General features: G+C 48.7%; 2 protein-coding genes across 6 annotated transcripts in view; one reads left to right on the plus strand and one right to left on the minus strand.

Annotated features, from left to right (window-relative positions):
• The window catches only part of bcam (basal cell adhesion molecule (Lutheran blood group)), a 33,535-nt gene extending 26,520 nt beyond the window's left edge, over positions 1-7,015 (minus strand). For 2 of the 3 annotated variants that reach the window (XM_088306026.1, XM_088306023.1), the window contains exon 1: positions 6,698-7,015. In XM_088306026.1, coding sequence (XP_088162152.1) covers positions 6,698-6,761 — 64 coding nt within the window. In that variant the 5' untranslated portion in view covers positions 6,762-7,015. The remainder of the gene's footprint in view (positions 1-6,697) is intronic. The other variant, XM_088306024.1, reaches the window with a different exon arrangement.
• LOC148328417 (uncharacterized) lies at positions 5,784-10,748 on the plus strand. 3 transcript variants are annotated; one of them, XM_088306027.1, is made up of 3 exons: positions 5,784-5,874; positions 8,652-9,070; positions 9,165-10,748. In XM_088306027.1, the coding sequence occupies exons 1-3, from the start codon at positions 5,867-5,869 to the stop codon at positions 9,293-9,295; spliced, it is 558 nt and encodes a 185-aa protein (XP_088162153.1). In that variant the 5' UTR covers positions 5,784-5,866; the 3' UTR covers positions 9,296-10,748. The 3 variants fall into 3 exon arrangements, with proteins under 3 accessions (XP_088162153.1, XP_088162154.1, XP_088162155.1); XM_088306028.1 differs by having other exon boundaries at positions 8,652-9,030; XM_088306029.1 differs by having other exon boundaries at positions 8,652-8,850.
• The last annotated feature ends 3,894 nt before the right edge of the window (positions 10,749-14,642 follow it).

Here is a 14,642-nt window from a genome sequence, read left to right on the forward strand (position 1 = left end):
AAAAGGGGGGTGGCCATGGGCGGGGCGGGGGGGGGCCGTCTCGTCCGTCCTGCGCCTCAGGGGGAAAAGACCAAATTCGCTTTGTGCTCTTCAAAATACCAACATGATTCAGTTGAAATCATCCTTAACGTTTTGCGACTCAAGAAGCGAGACGACGCACTCGGAATGACTTTAACAACAAATTGGTTAAGCGCTTTGCAAGTCTGACATGAGCCCGACAAGAACGATTCGTCATTGTCGCCGTTGTGCACAATGTACAGACGCCAAATTGGGAATCATTTCGCCGGATGGACGTGAAACCCAATTGGACGTTATTGATTTGCAATTAAATATTCATACGAAAGTTTCCTGCCGCCGATGAATCAAAAGCGTGAAACTCGAGAGCGCCCGTTTACCGCAACATGTCCACGCCGGCCGTAAACAACACGAGAGTTGGGACGGGCGGACTCGCCGCAAGAGACGGCGCCTGTTCGAACAAAATGGAAGCAGATGACGGGAAAAGTTTGGAGCCAAGAGATGAGTCAGAAAATTCTGAAAATTCCAAACCAACCGAGAATCCACTCAGGTAAAGGACAGGAAGAGACTTGCGCTTGCGGCGCATTAGCAGTCAGCGCATGCTAACTGTCGTCTTTCGGCACAAAGTCAAGTTCACACGAGCGGAACTCGCGTCTCATGCGAGTTTCTGCCTGGAAGCAAAAAAGCTTTGATAAAAAGAAGAAGAAGAGCAAAGTCCCGGAGGCAGCTGCATGCCTGCAACGCCATGAAAACGGACACCTGTTTTTTTTTGGTTTTGTGAGGCTACTCCTGGCCCAGCGCTCAGGTGACATCGCCCCTTCGATTCCCGCCGAGCTCTTGCGCGACTCATTTGGATCACATTGAATTTGAATCGCTTTGAAATGTGACGGTAACATGCACACATTATTTCAAATCCTCAAGCCAAACCAAAAGTTGGAGCGGCAAAAGTCAGCGAGCAAGACAGTCTTAGATTCGCCAGGGAGACTCTTGCGTCGTTTCCCAACAAATGAAGCACAACGGCAGATAAAAATTAGCGGTCGAGCGATGAACGGCCGCGCCGATTGTCGGGGCCTTTATTTGTCTTTTTGCCGATTATTTTCACTTTCAAGGCCGATAAATTCAAAGCTGGTTTATTTTGGCCCGCTGCAGCACGCTTCCTTTCTCTCTCTGCTGTGCTGGTGGCCCTGCCTACAGAAGCAGATTGGGCCGCCCACGGCGCCGTCTGATTGGTGTCTTGTGTAGTGGCTGGCAGCCAATCAGCAATAAGCTACCTGTTTGCTTTTTCACCTCAAGTCAAGCAAGGTAACGCGAAATTTGAATCTGCTACAACTCACAACAAATATTTGTCGTAGTAAACTTTAAAGTTGGTTTTCATTGAACTATAAGACACGCTGAGCTCTGTGCAACCACCTTGTCTATTTTGTAAGATCTGAAAAAGCTTTCAAATCACTAAAGTTGTTTCATAAACACGTGCTTAAAAGCATTTAAATGAAATCAAGTTGTGGAGGTTTCAGTTAGCAAAATTTTTTTTTCAACCAATGAATATCAACTTGAAATATCGGCCATCTGCCCCCGTGACTACAAATAATCGCTATCGGCCCTGAAAAAAAAGCATATCGGTCGGTCACTCCGTAAAATGGCATCCTAGCCTGCAATGCTAAGAAATGTGAAGAAGCTCGGATGCCATTCCTCGGTCGCATGGCGCTCAAAGCAAACTTCGGCACTGGCTGGTTCCCACCAACAACCTCCACCCCTCCTCCATCTTGTGCGCTTTCCAGCGCGGCGGACGGATGTCCCGCAGGTCCCGCAGGTCCCGCAGGTCCCGCAGGTCCCGCAGGTCCCGCAGGTCCCGCAGGCAATAAGATCTCATTGTCAAACCGTGACCAGCCTCACCGGGGAGGTTAAACGCCGCTGCTTAAGCATTAACTCGATTCAATCGGCAGGAATGTTCTCAAGCCGATGCGAGACGGACAAGTGTGATCTCCGCAGACTCGGCTTTGGTCGCGCCCGCTTCCGACATTCACGCGCACGCGTGTGCATACGTACAGTATACTCGGAACAAAGCGGACACATTCCGAGGCGCCGTGAACTTTCGGTCACCTGGGCGCTTATCAATAGATAAGCGCGAGAAAGAATTTGTCAGGGATCCATCGGCCCGATTGGCCCACGGCGCCTTCAAATACGTCTGCAACAAAACACCAGACGAGACGACTCGATTTCCAGCGCGCATTTCAAAACCGCCGGAGCTGGAACAAAGCGCTTTTCCACATGCTGGCATCGAAATTGAAAGACAAAAACAATCGAGACCAGAAGAAGAAGAGCGGAACAGCGACAGTTTCATCAAAGAATAAAAAGGTGTCTTCCAGCGAGTTTTAAACGTGGACCGAGAGGGGGCGGGGCCTGCCTAACATGCAATGGCAGCAGAAAAGGCCCGATTCCCCCCCCCGAGGCTGCGCTTAGTCCTTCCGCAGCATTTGGACCCGACGCAGACCGGAGGAGCTCGCCACGCAAACAAAGTAAGAGACGTAAGAAACGAGAGCGGCGGATTCCGACGATTGGCGTTCTTGGCGTCGCTCTTGGACGGCTGCTGTCAGCAAAGTGCGCGTTGGCGAGACGTACGCTGCCATTTGCTATGACGCCACGCGAGTCACGCCGCATCCGACCTGAAACGCAAACTGAAAGGGACCACATGCTTTGCCTTCTTCTCGTCCTTTCACGCTTTTGTTGTCGGGACGGAAGCACGCGGCGATCGTGCAAGCTGCACGACTGCGCCACCGAGCCACGAGATGGTAATTGAGCCCAGAGGGTGAGGGGAAGGGGGCGCGGGGGGGTGGAGCGTGGCGCTTTTTCTTTTTGTGGGGGGGGGGGGGTGCATTAGACAACTGCTGCTGAGGCAACTGTTGAGGTCTGAAAAAAAAATAAAATCACAAAAAAAAGCAACAGCTTGCGGCGCTCCCCGAGGACGCGATGCCAGCCAACAGTCAGATGGCGACTTTGGGGTTAGGATTTCCGCGGTGCTGCCAAGAAAATGATCCCCCCGTCCACAATTTCAGGCTTTTTTTTTTTATGGCGATCGCCATTTTTAATTCACTGCTAAAACGCATTCTGACTTTTCGTTTCGTCGGAAAGCGACGCTACGAAAACGCAAGCCGACTTCTCGGCTTGTCGGTTGTCCGAGTGACTGTTTGCCGTTTTCATGACAACAAGAAATTCATTTTGAAATGAAGCCTGTTATTGGTGACTAAAAGGATTGGCCGCTCTAAACCTCGCTTCCCTTCCCTGCGAGCGAACGAGCTTTGTGAATTTTCAATATTGCTCCATCCTATGAATCGCACCCCCGCCCCTCGCCATCGCCACGACGACCGGCATCAAGTGCAGAGACACAAGGACGCGCGTGCAGACACACGGAGCCTCTTTTCATTTCAAGGCCGCATTTGAAATGGCCCGTCGTCCGCCATCATCTTCCTCCTCTGAGACCCAAAGAACAAAACGCCATAGCAGCAACACGTTAGTTAGTTAGTTAGTTAGTTCCTTCCTTCCTTCCTTGAACAGAAGACACAGAAGCTCATCTATAAAGCAACAGCCTTCAACCAAATCAAAAGCTTCAACGAGCGTCTTCTCTCCTCGCCTTCGTCCTCCGACACGATTCAACGTTGCTCTTTTATGAGGTCGCCGATAAGCCGTCGTTACAGCATCGGGCTTCCAAAGAAGCGCCTTGGATGGAAGCGCAGACGGTGGAAGAGATAAGACGCCACGAGTCGATAACGATGCCAAGTGCTCGTAAATCGTCCGCGGTAACGTTTTGTGGGAGGCGCGGAAAAAGCAAACAAAGCTTCCTGACGTTACGCGGCGTCACGATCTGGGAATGGTGAACACACACAAGAAAAAGAAAGAAAAAAAAAAAACCTGCTCAATGAAATACCAACAGATGCCGCGGGGGACGAAAAGTTCAAACAGAAGCTTGCGGACGAGGCGGCGTAGGAAATGATGTCATAGGAAACACGTTTCTCTGGAAACAAGTCAGAAGAAAGAAAGGATTTGCAACGGCTCCAAAAAAGGAACTTGCGGCCAAACTGTGACAGAAAAAAAAATAAATAAAAAAATCTTCACCAGGAAAGATTTGAAGGCTTTCCTTTCTGGAAGCGAACACTTTGAGAAGTCGGCCACTCCGAAGGACTTCACGTCCAACATTACATCCAAACGTTGCCTCACGTCAATCCAATCACGTTAAAAAGCACAATCGAAGAGACGGACATTTTGCCATGCGGCAAAAACGTAGAAAGTCCTTTTTGCCCGACGGACAAAAACAAACAAAATGACGTTCACGTGTCGTTGAGCACAAACGCAACAGCGCAAGTCGCTTTGCCAAAAGGAAGGCAAACTCGGCCAACGCCGTCCTGGCTTTTTTGTGCTCGCCGTGAGCTAATCTCCGCCAATGCATTTGGAGCTCGCTTGTTTGAAAACCGATTTCAGACGACGAGAAGAAAGGAAGTCCTTTTTGCGCCGACGTTGAGCGGGCGCGCGACGACACGTCTTGGGGAACGTCGCTCATTCGGCGCAAAACAAACACTCAATCGCCGCCATAATGACAGAGCCCAAATTCCAAAAAGCACAAAAGGACGACGTCCGACGAACGTGTCCAAACATTTCCAAAGCGGCGGCTTTTATGGCCTTCGGGCCAAACGACCTTTTTCTGGCCTAATTCCAGAAGAATTGCAAATGGCCGCAGGGGGTTGCTGCCGCCAGGCCGCGGCTTAAATTAAAAGTGAGGAAATGAGCGGCCACGGACAAAGAAGCGCCACTTTTAACCGGTTCGATGCGCGTCCAAACGATTTATCCGCTCGTTGCGACCACTTTGCAAGGCCCGAAGGTTTTTCGTGCCGGAACGACAACCTTTCACCAACATGAGTGTGGCGGGAGGGGGGGTCATAGGTCACGAGCATGGGAACATGCAGCAAACGCAGATGAGATCGCAAAGATGCCGCGCGGCCTCGTTATGCGTCCCGTGATGCCGTTTAGCGGCGTGACGCTCATTTCGGGAGCGTCAACCGGGAATGCGGGACCCGCCGAGACCCGACAACTGCGGCTATTCTTAGCGCACAAGCGCGCCAGATGCAAAATTTGGGGGATTTCCTAAACGATCTTTTGTGGACAAGGTGAAAAGATGACATTCTTTCCCACCACTGAGATAAACGGCGTGAGGGAGGACGCGAGGCAGCGAAGCGCTCGGCCGGCGCACAGAAGCCAGATGTGCGATCGGCACCGCGTCCTTCCATTAGACGTTTGAGTTTGGAGGCAAAGCAGACAGGAAAGTACCTACATAAAAAATAAAAGGAGGAGACGCTAAAAGCAGGTCGTCATAGAAATCAATCGCCAAAAGGTTGGAACGTGCAAACATTGCTTGGTGGAAAATGAAGACTGAGGGGCTGCAATGTGTAATTACATTTTTTTTTTACCCTTCTTCTTTTCTAAATGTGGCACCCAGGAGTGATTATGGAGGGGTTATTCAGCTTCTCTCAACCCCCCCCCCCCCAAATGCTATGCCAGAAACCTCAGAGCACGGCGACTCCTTAACGCATTCACTACCTGTCGAGTGGGGGGGGGAAGGATCGAGGACGTGTTTAGCCGTCGATGGCAATAAATGAGTAAACAGCTCAGGGAGGAAAGAGTAAATCACCAATGATCTTTTTTTTAAATTTTATTTTAAATGAGGGCTACTACTCTGACATTTTTCTCCTTTGAAATGTTGCAGCATCCAAAATTTGGGGCCCCAGGGCGGTGAATCCAATCCCTCCACCCTGCCCCCCCCCCTCCATGTAATGTCGGAAACGTCTTGACGGGCGTGGTCTTGATGGACAGGTGAGCACATACCAAATCTGTTTTATACTTAAAAAAAAAAGAAGAAATACTAATGCGACAGGATACAGAATAGAATCTCCCCAGATGAGACACACGAGGGTGGTAGCAAAGAAAAAAAAGAAAAAACAGCCCCCACCCCCACTACCACCATCATCTACACCACTGGGGGCGTTGGGCCCCGCCAGTCAGCTCAAAAATCAATATTGTCGAACAAAACGAGTTTTTTACGATGAAAAAGTACAAGTGAGCATGCATTAAGTATATGAGGGGATTGAATTTTCATTTTAATGTGTGCGTGCGTGCGTTGGGGTATCCTGGTTTGTTTTGGTGCATTGTGGAAGTCATCCAAACATGAGCTCGCCTGGGAATGAATGAGATGGAATACGAGCAACAGATATGCCGTTTCCGGTTCCTTTTTTTTTTTTCCACTCTTCCTCTTTGGCATTTTGGCGTTTGCGGCTGCGAACCTGCAGGAGTGTCGCGATGGGGAAAAGGAAAGCGCCAACAAGTGCAATCAAGTGTGGACAAGGTGGGGGTGTTGGGGGCTGGGGGGGCCGCCAAGTTAAGGTGGACCACCAGAGCCTCACAGGCAAGTTCGCACTTGTTGGAAAGAAGTCAGAATCAATCCATCACGTTTTTTCCTTCCACCAAAAAAGTGGGAAAAAAAACAAACTCGCGTGGAATAGCGACCAAAAAGTTGCCTTCCGACTTAAACGACAAAGCTCGATGGAGGGAAAGGCGCCATTACGCGACAATAAAAAAAAAAAAAACCCATTCAATTCAATTAAAGAGCAAAATAGAAGAAGAAATAAAGAGGACTTACGTTGCAATGCGCAGAGCAACAAGGTGCACACAAGCCACGCGTGTCGGAACTTTATCCCGTCCATGATGACAGACTTTCCTTCCTTCACTTCTCTTTCCAAATTTCTTTTCTTTTTTGTGTTTTGAACCACTTTGCGTCTTTCGGGTGTGTTGCTTCAAGCGAGCAAGCAGCTTGTGCGAGGCTCGAGTCTTCTTTTTGGAAATGGAAAGCTCAAGCTCGCTCTCTCTCTCTCTCTCTCTCTCTCTCTCTCTCGTGCACGCGCTCTCTCACGCGTACACGCACGGGGTAATCTGACGCGGGTGGTACTCCTCTTGATATATTTGCACAAAAGGTGCCCCCCACCCCGTCCCCCCTCCCTCTTTTTTTCTCTCTCTCTCTGTCTCAACTCACCGCCCACCTCACTCACTGGCACAGAGAAGAGGAGAAAAAAAAAAAAAACGATGTGCTTGGCTGAGCTTTCCAGAAACGGAAGTAAATAAGAAGGAATTTTTTTTTTTAAATGAAGTATCACGTGATTGGGGTTGACGTATGCAAGTCGTCGTTGCTTTTTTCTTCGACACTTTTGAACGATTGCGACCCAGCAGAGCAACTGTCCTGGTTGCTCAGTCCAAAATGGCAGCTTCCAAAATAAGCAGGTTGCCCACCACGGAGCCATTTGGGATGACAAAAAACAACCCAAAAAAGACACAACAAAATATTTGAATCAGGACGGCATTCCAACGCATATTTTTGACGCCGATATAATAAATGTCTATATTTGTTTTTTCTAGCACATGAGCTTTTTCAGCGACTTTCATTTTTCTTTTTTTTAAAGTTTGACCTCTGCCTGTGCAATAAACACAAGTTTTCGTTTACAGTTGTGAAGTTTCCCGAAATAAATTCTATTTTAAATTCCAAATTCCAATTCCATATTGTCGAACCTCACCCTTCATTCCTAAATCGTACACTACTTGCTGAATAAAAAAAAAAAAAAGGGATGTCCGTCCAGAGTTGATTTGATCATGCTTTTACACATTTTATTTGGCGGGCACGCGAATGGCACCGATTGGGTGGAACGACCCACATTTAGAATTTGAAGCGAGAATCTTCTGAATTGTACTTCCATGCGGGAAACGTTCAGGTCACAATCGATTCGGAGCCGGAAACAACGATCCGCATCCCGCGGCTGCCTTGCCGAGCCGCGTGCGACCGAATTCCCGCCCTGCCAACATGCAAACGTGCTTTTCATTTAAGCCGTCTGTTCCGAGCAGACATACCGGTCATTCCGAGACGCCAAATCCCCTCACAATCTCTTTGGCTATTTGAAGGCGATGTTGCTGCCGCTGTTGTGCTGGCTTTTGACAAAACGCCCCAAAAGCAGGTACGGATTCTTTTTTCACGTTTGTGGATGGAAATGCGCACTTTAAGTTTGAAAATCGTTGAAAAGGAAAATGCCTCCGTTTGGATCGTATTCAAGGATCAAAGAAAGCGATCCGATTCAAATCTACTTGATAGGTGGACATTTTGCATTCATTTCAAGATATTATTCACGGAAATATCGGTTACAAGCTAGTTGAAAAATGGGACGAATTAATTACGGGATATTTTGCGTTGATTTATTTTAAAAATGGAATGGCTTGACTGCACAGGTTTTTATATTGATGCCATTTTTTTTTTTTGCTATTTAAAAAAAGGTGTTTGGAAGATGGCGGCCCGAGTGGCAGCGCACGTCTTGCGGGAGCAGTTGACGCACATGCCAAGCGTGGTTGCCTCCCAAAACAGCTGGCCAATATTTTTCCAGGCTGGTTGCAAGAGGCGATGCGATACTTGCAACCTGCTCGGCTGCAAATGTGCGGAGCTCTCATATCGACCCACAGCTGTTCTCTACATGCAGCAGTTGATTCACGCCACAAGTTTTGACCTTTCACCGTCCCCAAATGCCTCCAATTTCATTCCTTCTCAAACTTGTCTGCAGGAGAACCGAGGAGGCTTTCCCACCCTGGTACGGACCCGCCGACAGTCACGGATCTGTCGTGTTCGGACAGAAGACGGAAGGATTTTGCCGTCACCTTGGCATTTCCTTTCAGAAGCGGTCGTCATGCCGCATCGTCTGCTTTTGGACGGCGATGTGGTCGAGCAAGGGCGTTCTGACGTCAGCGCGCTGGTCGTACAAAGTGAGATTTACCGCATTGCTTCATTACCTAATGGAGCTGCAGGAGAGCGGGAGGAGCAGACGTGAGCGCCGACGAGGAAAGCAAAGCAAAAGCAAGCGCAAGCGGCCTTCATCGGTTTCATTGACTCCGGAGAACATTTGGTGCGCCGGGAGAAGGCAGAAAATGACGACCAAAGAAAACGTCGGTGGCTTGTGTGAAAGGAAATTGTCGGGACGCCAGTGTAACGTTTCGCATCAACGAAATGCCGTTGCCTTAAAAAAAAAAAAAAAAAAGAAATTCCCGCCTTACATCTTTTGTTTTGTTTTTTTTTTTAGACGGCACACCATCCGCCGGATCTGCGTCATCGTCCACATTTGCAACAGGACTGCGGAGGAACTTTCTCAAACGCATCCTAAAATTTTATGAACAAACTTATTGCGGAAACGAGAAAGGTACCAAATACTGAGACGTGAACGCGTTCAACGTTGATGCCGAACAATTGAAAAGTGGATTCAACGCAGCATTTGGGAAAACGCGCCACAGGATTTCCGCGACCGAAGCAAATGTTGTGTTTTGGAACGACCGCAAAAAGCGACTGCGAAATGAGAAGAGAGAAAGAAGCATCCAGGAAGTGAGCAAGAGACACGTCAGCATTTTTAACATTTCGACGGTGACGAGCGTGCCGTGATGTGGTGCTGATAAAAGAAAAAGCGGCGCACCTTGTGAGAAAAAAAAAAAATCACTTGTTTCATGTGACACGCCCCCTCCTTACTCCTTTAGTCTATGTCACGAAGAGAGAGAATATTTAACCGAGCAGCCCGCAGCAAAGCGACGCAGAGGCACTACAAAGGCGAGAGACGTGTGATGAAAGAATAATGAAGAGCGCAGATTAAACGCGGAGACGACGTGAATTCCAAAAGTAAGGAGAAGAGGAACACGTAGCCCGGAGGAATAACGGCCGAAAAAGAAGGGGAAGGTAGAAATAATCGGCTCGGCAAGGATGAAAGAGAAAGTCGTTTTGCAACTTTCACGAAATCAACGTTGACGATATGAGTCGAGCTTGGCAAAGGATAAAGAAAGAATTTTGCCTCATTCTGACATCACGTAAGCCGCACGTCCTGCCTGCTACCATTTATAAGGGGGGGGGGGCAATACCACGGACAGAGAGAACCGAGGCAAAGTCAAACCGTCGACTCGTTTGGCTCTGACCAAACACGTGCCGCCATAATTAACGAAGCGCAATTGAATCGTGAATTAGACAGCTCACGATTTTTAAAGAGGTCGCGGTTGAAGTTTAGGCCGCCTCGCGACCTCATCGCACGCACAAAGGCCGGACTCCGGCCTCGCTTCATCAAGCCCTTTTTGAAAAATGGGCCGATTCGGAATTTGACAAATGACCCCACCCCTTTTCCTTCATGGCAAAACGGCTCAAATTGACGTCAAGGTGCCTTCGGGCTCGCATTGCGAACGTCACGGCTCACCAAATTTTGTGATCCAGCGTTTTGGATCTTTGTGATTTCTCCAATTCCACTTTCGGGGCCTTCTGTTCAATGTCAAAGCAAGAAATGTTTTTGAAACTTGCCCTTTTCCATTCTTCTGCCACTGCAGTGATTTGCAACAAAATGAAACGCTTGTTGGACCAAATGCGTGTTAGCATCTCAAATGAGAGCAAAGGTCACGTTGGAACGAGGGGCAATCTGGCGAGGCGGAGAAAAGATCCAAAAACGAGTTTCACTTGCAGGCTGGCGTTCCCAACGCACGTCTTTTTGTGTTATGCGTGCGAATGCTCATTAATTACGAGTCAGCTCTTTGCCTTCCAAGTCTTAACGCCTGCGCTCGGCACTTTCGCGCGCAAAAAAAAAACACTCGCTATCTCCCGCTGCCCGCCGGGTGAACAAATGTGTGTGTGTGTGTGTGTGTGTGTGTGTGTGAGTGTGTGTGTGTGCTCCATCGTGCCTCCGCAACTCAAGGTTGCTGTTGTTTCCGCACTCCCGCACACGCACACGCACGAGCACGAGCACGCACCGCAGGGTTCAAATGAGAATCCATAAACAGCTTTGCAGAATATTCATGGTTTCTTTTCATTTCTGTCCACCCGACTGAGACTAAAATGCGAGAATCTTTTCCGAGAAGCAAACGTGTTTTCACGGTGCATCATTAATGGCCAGGTAGCGATGCGAGTTTCATTTGTTCGCTAAGCACAGTGCCGAGGTCGTGGCTTCGATTCCGGCTCCGACCTTCCCGTGTGGACTTTTCATGTTCTCCGCGTGGCTTTTCTCCGGGTACTCGCGTTTCCTCTCACATTCCAAAAACACGCACGGCGTGTTGATGGGTGGCTCTAAACGGTCACTCGGTGCGATCGTTCGTCTTTGCGCCGACGGCCCGAAGACGCGCGACCCCCGTGAGGAGAACCGAAACCACCGAGTGTTGCGGCCTCTGTGGCCTCTGATGCTTAGCGCACAATTTAAAATGAAGCAAATGTATTTGCGCGGCAAGCACACGATGTATGCGAAAGCTCCGCCTCCGTCCGACTGTCTACCTCTTGCCTGCCGCCATATCTGTCCTCCCCACCTGAGCAGCGCATCAATTGGGGGCGCCATCTGTGTGCGGCTGATGAAGCCTGAACCATTTCATCTCGTCCCCTGAGACACCCACTCGCAGCCTGCACCCCTCACGCCGGCGCACCGCCCACGTGCCGTGCAATATGCTAATCGTCCCTTTTCACATGTCGCCAACGCGAAGCACAGGTGGAAACGTGAAGAGTGACGACAGCTCCATCGAACGCAGCCTTCATTCATTTCAATTGACATTTTTTCCCCCCCACCATCCCCCGTGTTGACTTGTCCTAAAAGTTGCCGCCCGCGTCCGCCCGCATTGTGTCTCGTCGCCCTCGCTCGCCTCGCCCGGCCGGCAAAGTGGGCCTTCACCTCCCCTCCTCACTCTCTTTTCAGACATAAGGGGAAGAGGTAATGACAGCATTGGAGCCGCAATGACGGGGGGGGGGTCATGTGACACGAGCTCATGCGGCCACGTTCAAGCGCGACTCTCAATACGCTCCTCTGTGACTCTGCAGGGGGCGGCGATGGCACAAAGGAGAAGAAATTGAAATGACAGGCGGGGTGTTGACGGTCAATAAAACCATGTTTTGTTTTGTTTTGTTTTTTCCATTTGAACTGATTTGTAAAACGTGAGAGACCCCATACATGACGAGAACATTTAGGTGGGAATAAAATCCGACGACAACTTCATGTGACTCAGTCAGAAAACGTAAACGGCCCTTTTTTTAGCGGTGAAAAAAAAGGTATGTTGTCTACATGTGTTGCTTCACCATATGTGGTCAAAAAGTTCCCAAAAACTTGATTATTGAAGCTACTTTATATGACACCATATGACGGAAAATTTCAACTAAATGATAGAAATTTAGCACATGGAAATAATCCAGTCATGACTGAGCACGGTCGTTCTCGTTTCATTTGGCGAATCACCGTTTAAAATATTCCGTAAATATGAACCTGCTAAATTTAAGAATTGACATTCTGTCCCAGAAATGTTTCAAATAATGCCAGTAATCATAATACAATCCTTCACATGATTGTTCGCAACTCAATCACGACCAGCCGAGTAAAAAAAATTGAACTTTAGCCGTCAATTAAAATGTTGGTGGTTTTTTTTCGACCCTCATATCTTTTATTAAGGTTTTCATTTTAAAATCAATTCCACTCTACACTTTGAAGCAATGTTTGAAAGCTACTTTTGTAAATGTGGTCAGTTTTTTATTTTTTTTGCTTGTGAATTTCTTGAAAGGTTTTTTTTGTGATTGCTTTGAAATGTCTCATTTTGTGCACAAAATATGTTGAAAAAAGTGAATGCGTAAAGTTGACTTGCCATGTCTTGCTTGTGTTCAAATGAGGTCGATGAATTCGGACGGTGCTCGCGTCTCCGGTTTACACTCGCAAGCCCATCCAGCCCGCCATTCTCTGTAAAAAATAAATAAATAAAATAGAATAAATCAATCATCCAAATGCACCCTCTTCATAACTTCTAAAACAACCCCCACACCCGAAAAAAAAAAAAAAAAAAAAGCACCGGACGGGTGGCTGGTGACAATGGCATTAAAGATTTAAGAAGCAGATGAACTCGCCAGCACATTTTGTCCCACCTTATTGCCTCGCTGTGAGCGAATGCGCTCGTCCATTCAAATCAATATTTGTTATTAGAATCAATTGGCAGCAGATGTTTGTTTTTTTTGCTCTAAATGAGATTGGCGTGCAAGCAGAGTGCATTAGGGGCCTCCCAGCACAATAACATCAATTAGCGCGAGTGCGTTTGGATGTCGAGCTCAAGCGGACGACTTCCCGGCAGAACGTGACTCAGCCGCCACGTCATCAACGACGCATCAGAGTGACTTGAGCAAATGCCGGCAAAAGACGAACGTGAGAGCAGATCCCATCCGCCCGAGTCACGAAGCGCACGACGACCACTCGGAACATCACAACTTGCAGCGCGAGGATTCTTATGAGCTTCCTTCCTGCTTTTTTGTTTTGCTCTTTTCCAACTTGCTTTCTCCGCACACTGTTTTGCTTTTTGTGTCAAAGGCGCCGACCCAAAAGAACCTTTCGGTCGTCCTCCGTGTAATCCGGCGCAGCTCAACGATTTGTGCCCGTTCACAACAGTTGCTTTGCGTGGCGGCAAAATCGCTCTTTTGGGCAAAATGGAGAAGAAAGCGTGGCCCGCGCTCATCTGCATGCGCGGCGGCCTCGGTTCCAGCTGCGAACGCGTGATTGAAATGCAAATCCAAACCGGGGCGCAAGAACATGGCCGCTCACTTGAGGACGGCTGAAGCGCCACGAGAAAGCAACAAAAGTGAGTGGGGAAGGCGGCGAGTCAAGTCCAAGCCGTAAAAGTCAAGCTGAACATTGACACACGTCGACGAACAACCGTCTGCGCTCACACTCACACCTCGGGGCAATGAAGGATGTCCAATCGACCTGCCGAACATGTTTTGGGAATGTGGGAGGAAACCCACGCAGCAAAGTCCACACAGGAAGGCCGGAGCCGGGATCGAACCGACGCCCGATGCCGTCTCTCACTCTGAGGCCATCGTGCCGCCTTGAGAGCAAAGTGGCACTTTTCGTCAAGTCAACGTGTTTTTACTCAGTCGAGTTCCCCGTCCAAATGCTCCCCCCAAAAATCTCACTCCCGTTACTCGAAAGAGGCCTTTTGGACAAAGAAAAAGAAATGAAGTAGGCCCTAATCATATTTTGAGCAGTTCCAAACGCTTCTTTCTGACACTCGACGCTCAACAAAATGAAAAACAGGCGGCAACGGCGGCGGCGCTTTTTCAGTCCTTTTGAACAGCCAACCAAAACGTTCAGCAAGGAAAGCGTCATTCCACATTTGAAGAAGCGTAGCAATCCAAATATTGAAATGACTTTTGCTCTCCATTTTGTGTGCGACTTTGCAAAATTTGTATTCATGAGTTGCGCGCGTGCAGACGGGTGGCTGTTGACCTCAGCTGCGACAAAGCGCCGGAGGTTGAGCCCAATCTCGGCGAGGCAAAAGAAGAAGTAGGAAATAATGAGAAGAGAAAAGGAGACAGCCGCAGCCATTTCTCCATCCGAAAAGAAAAGCTAGCGGCCGACGCGCTCGGCCGGGGTTTCACGGCCGCTGTGTCGGGCGCCACGATGGAGCGAGCAAAACTCGCCGGGAAGACAATTAAGAGTCCGGCGAGGGAATGCAACATTTTCGGAGGGCAAGTAATTTGGTTGATCAAACTTATCCCAAGCAGACAAGAAAACAGAAAATGAAGCAAA

This window comes from Idiotropiscis lumnitzeri, chromosome 10, assembly GCF_059441095.1.
Source record: "Idiotropiscis lumnitzeri isolate Australia: NSW breed Sydney's pygmy pipehorse chromosome 10, RoL_Ilum_1.0, whole genome shotgun sequence".
In the NCBI taxonomy this organism is placed as follows: domain Eukaryota; kingdom Metazoa; phylum Chordata; class Actinopteri; order Syngnathiformes; family Syngnathidae; genus Idiotropiscis; species Idiotropiscis lumnitzeri.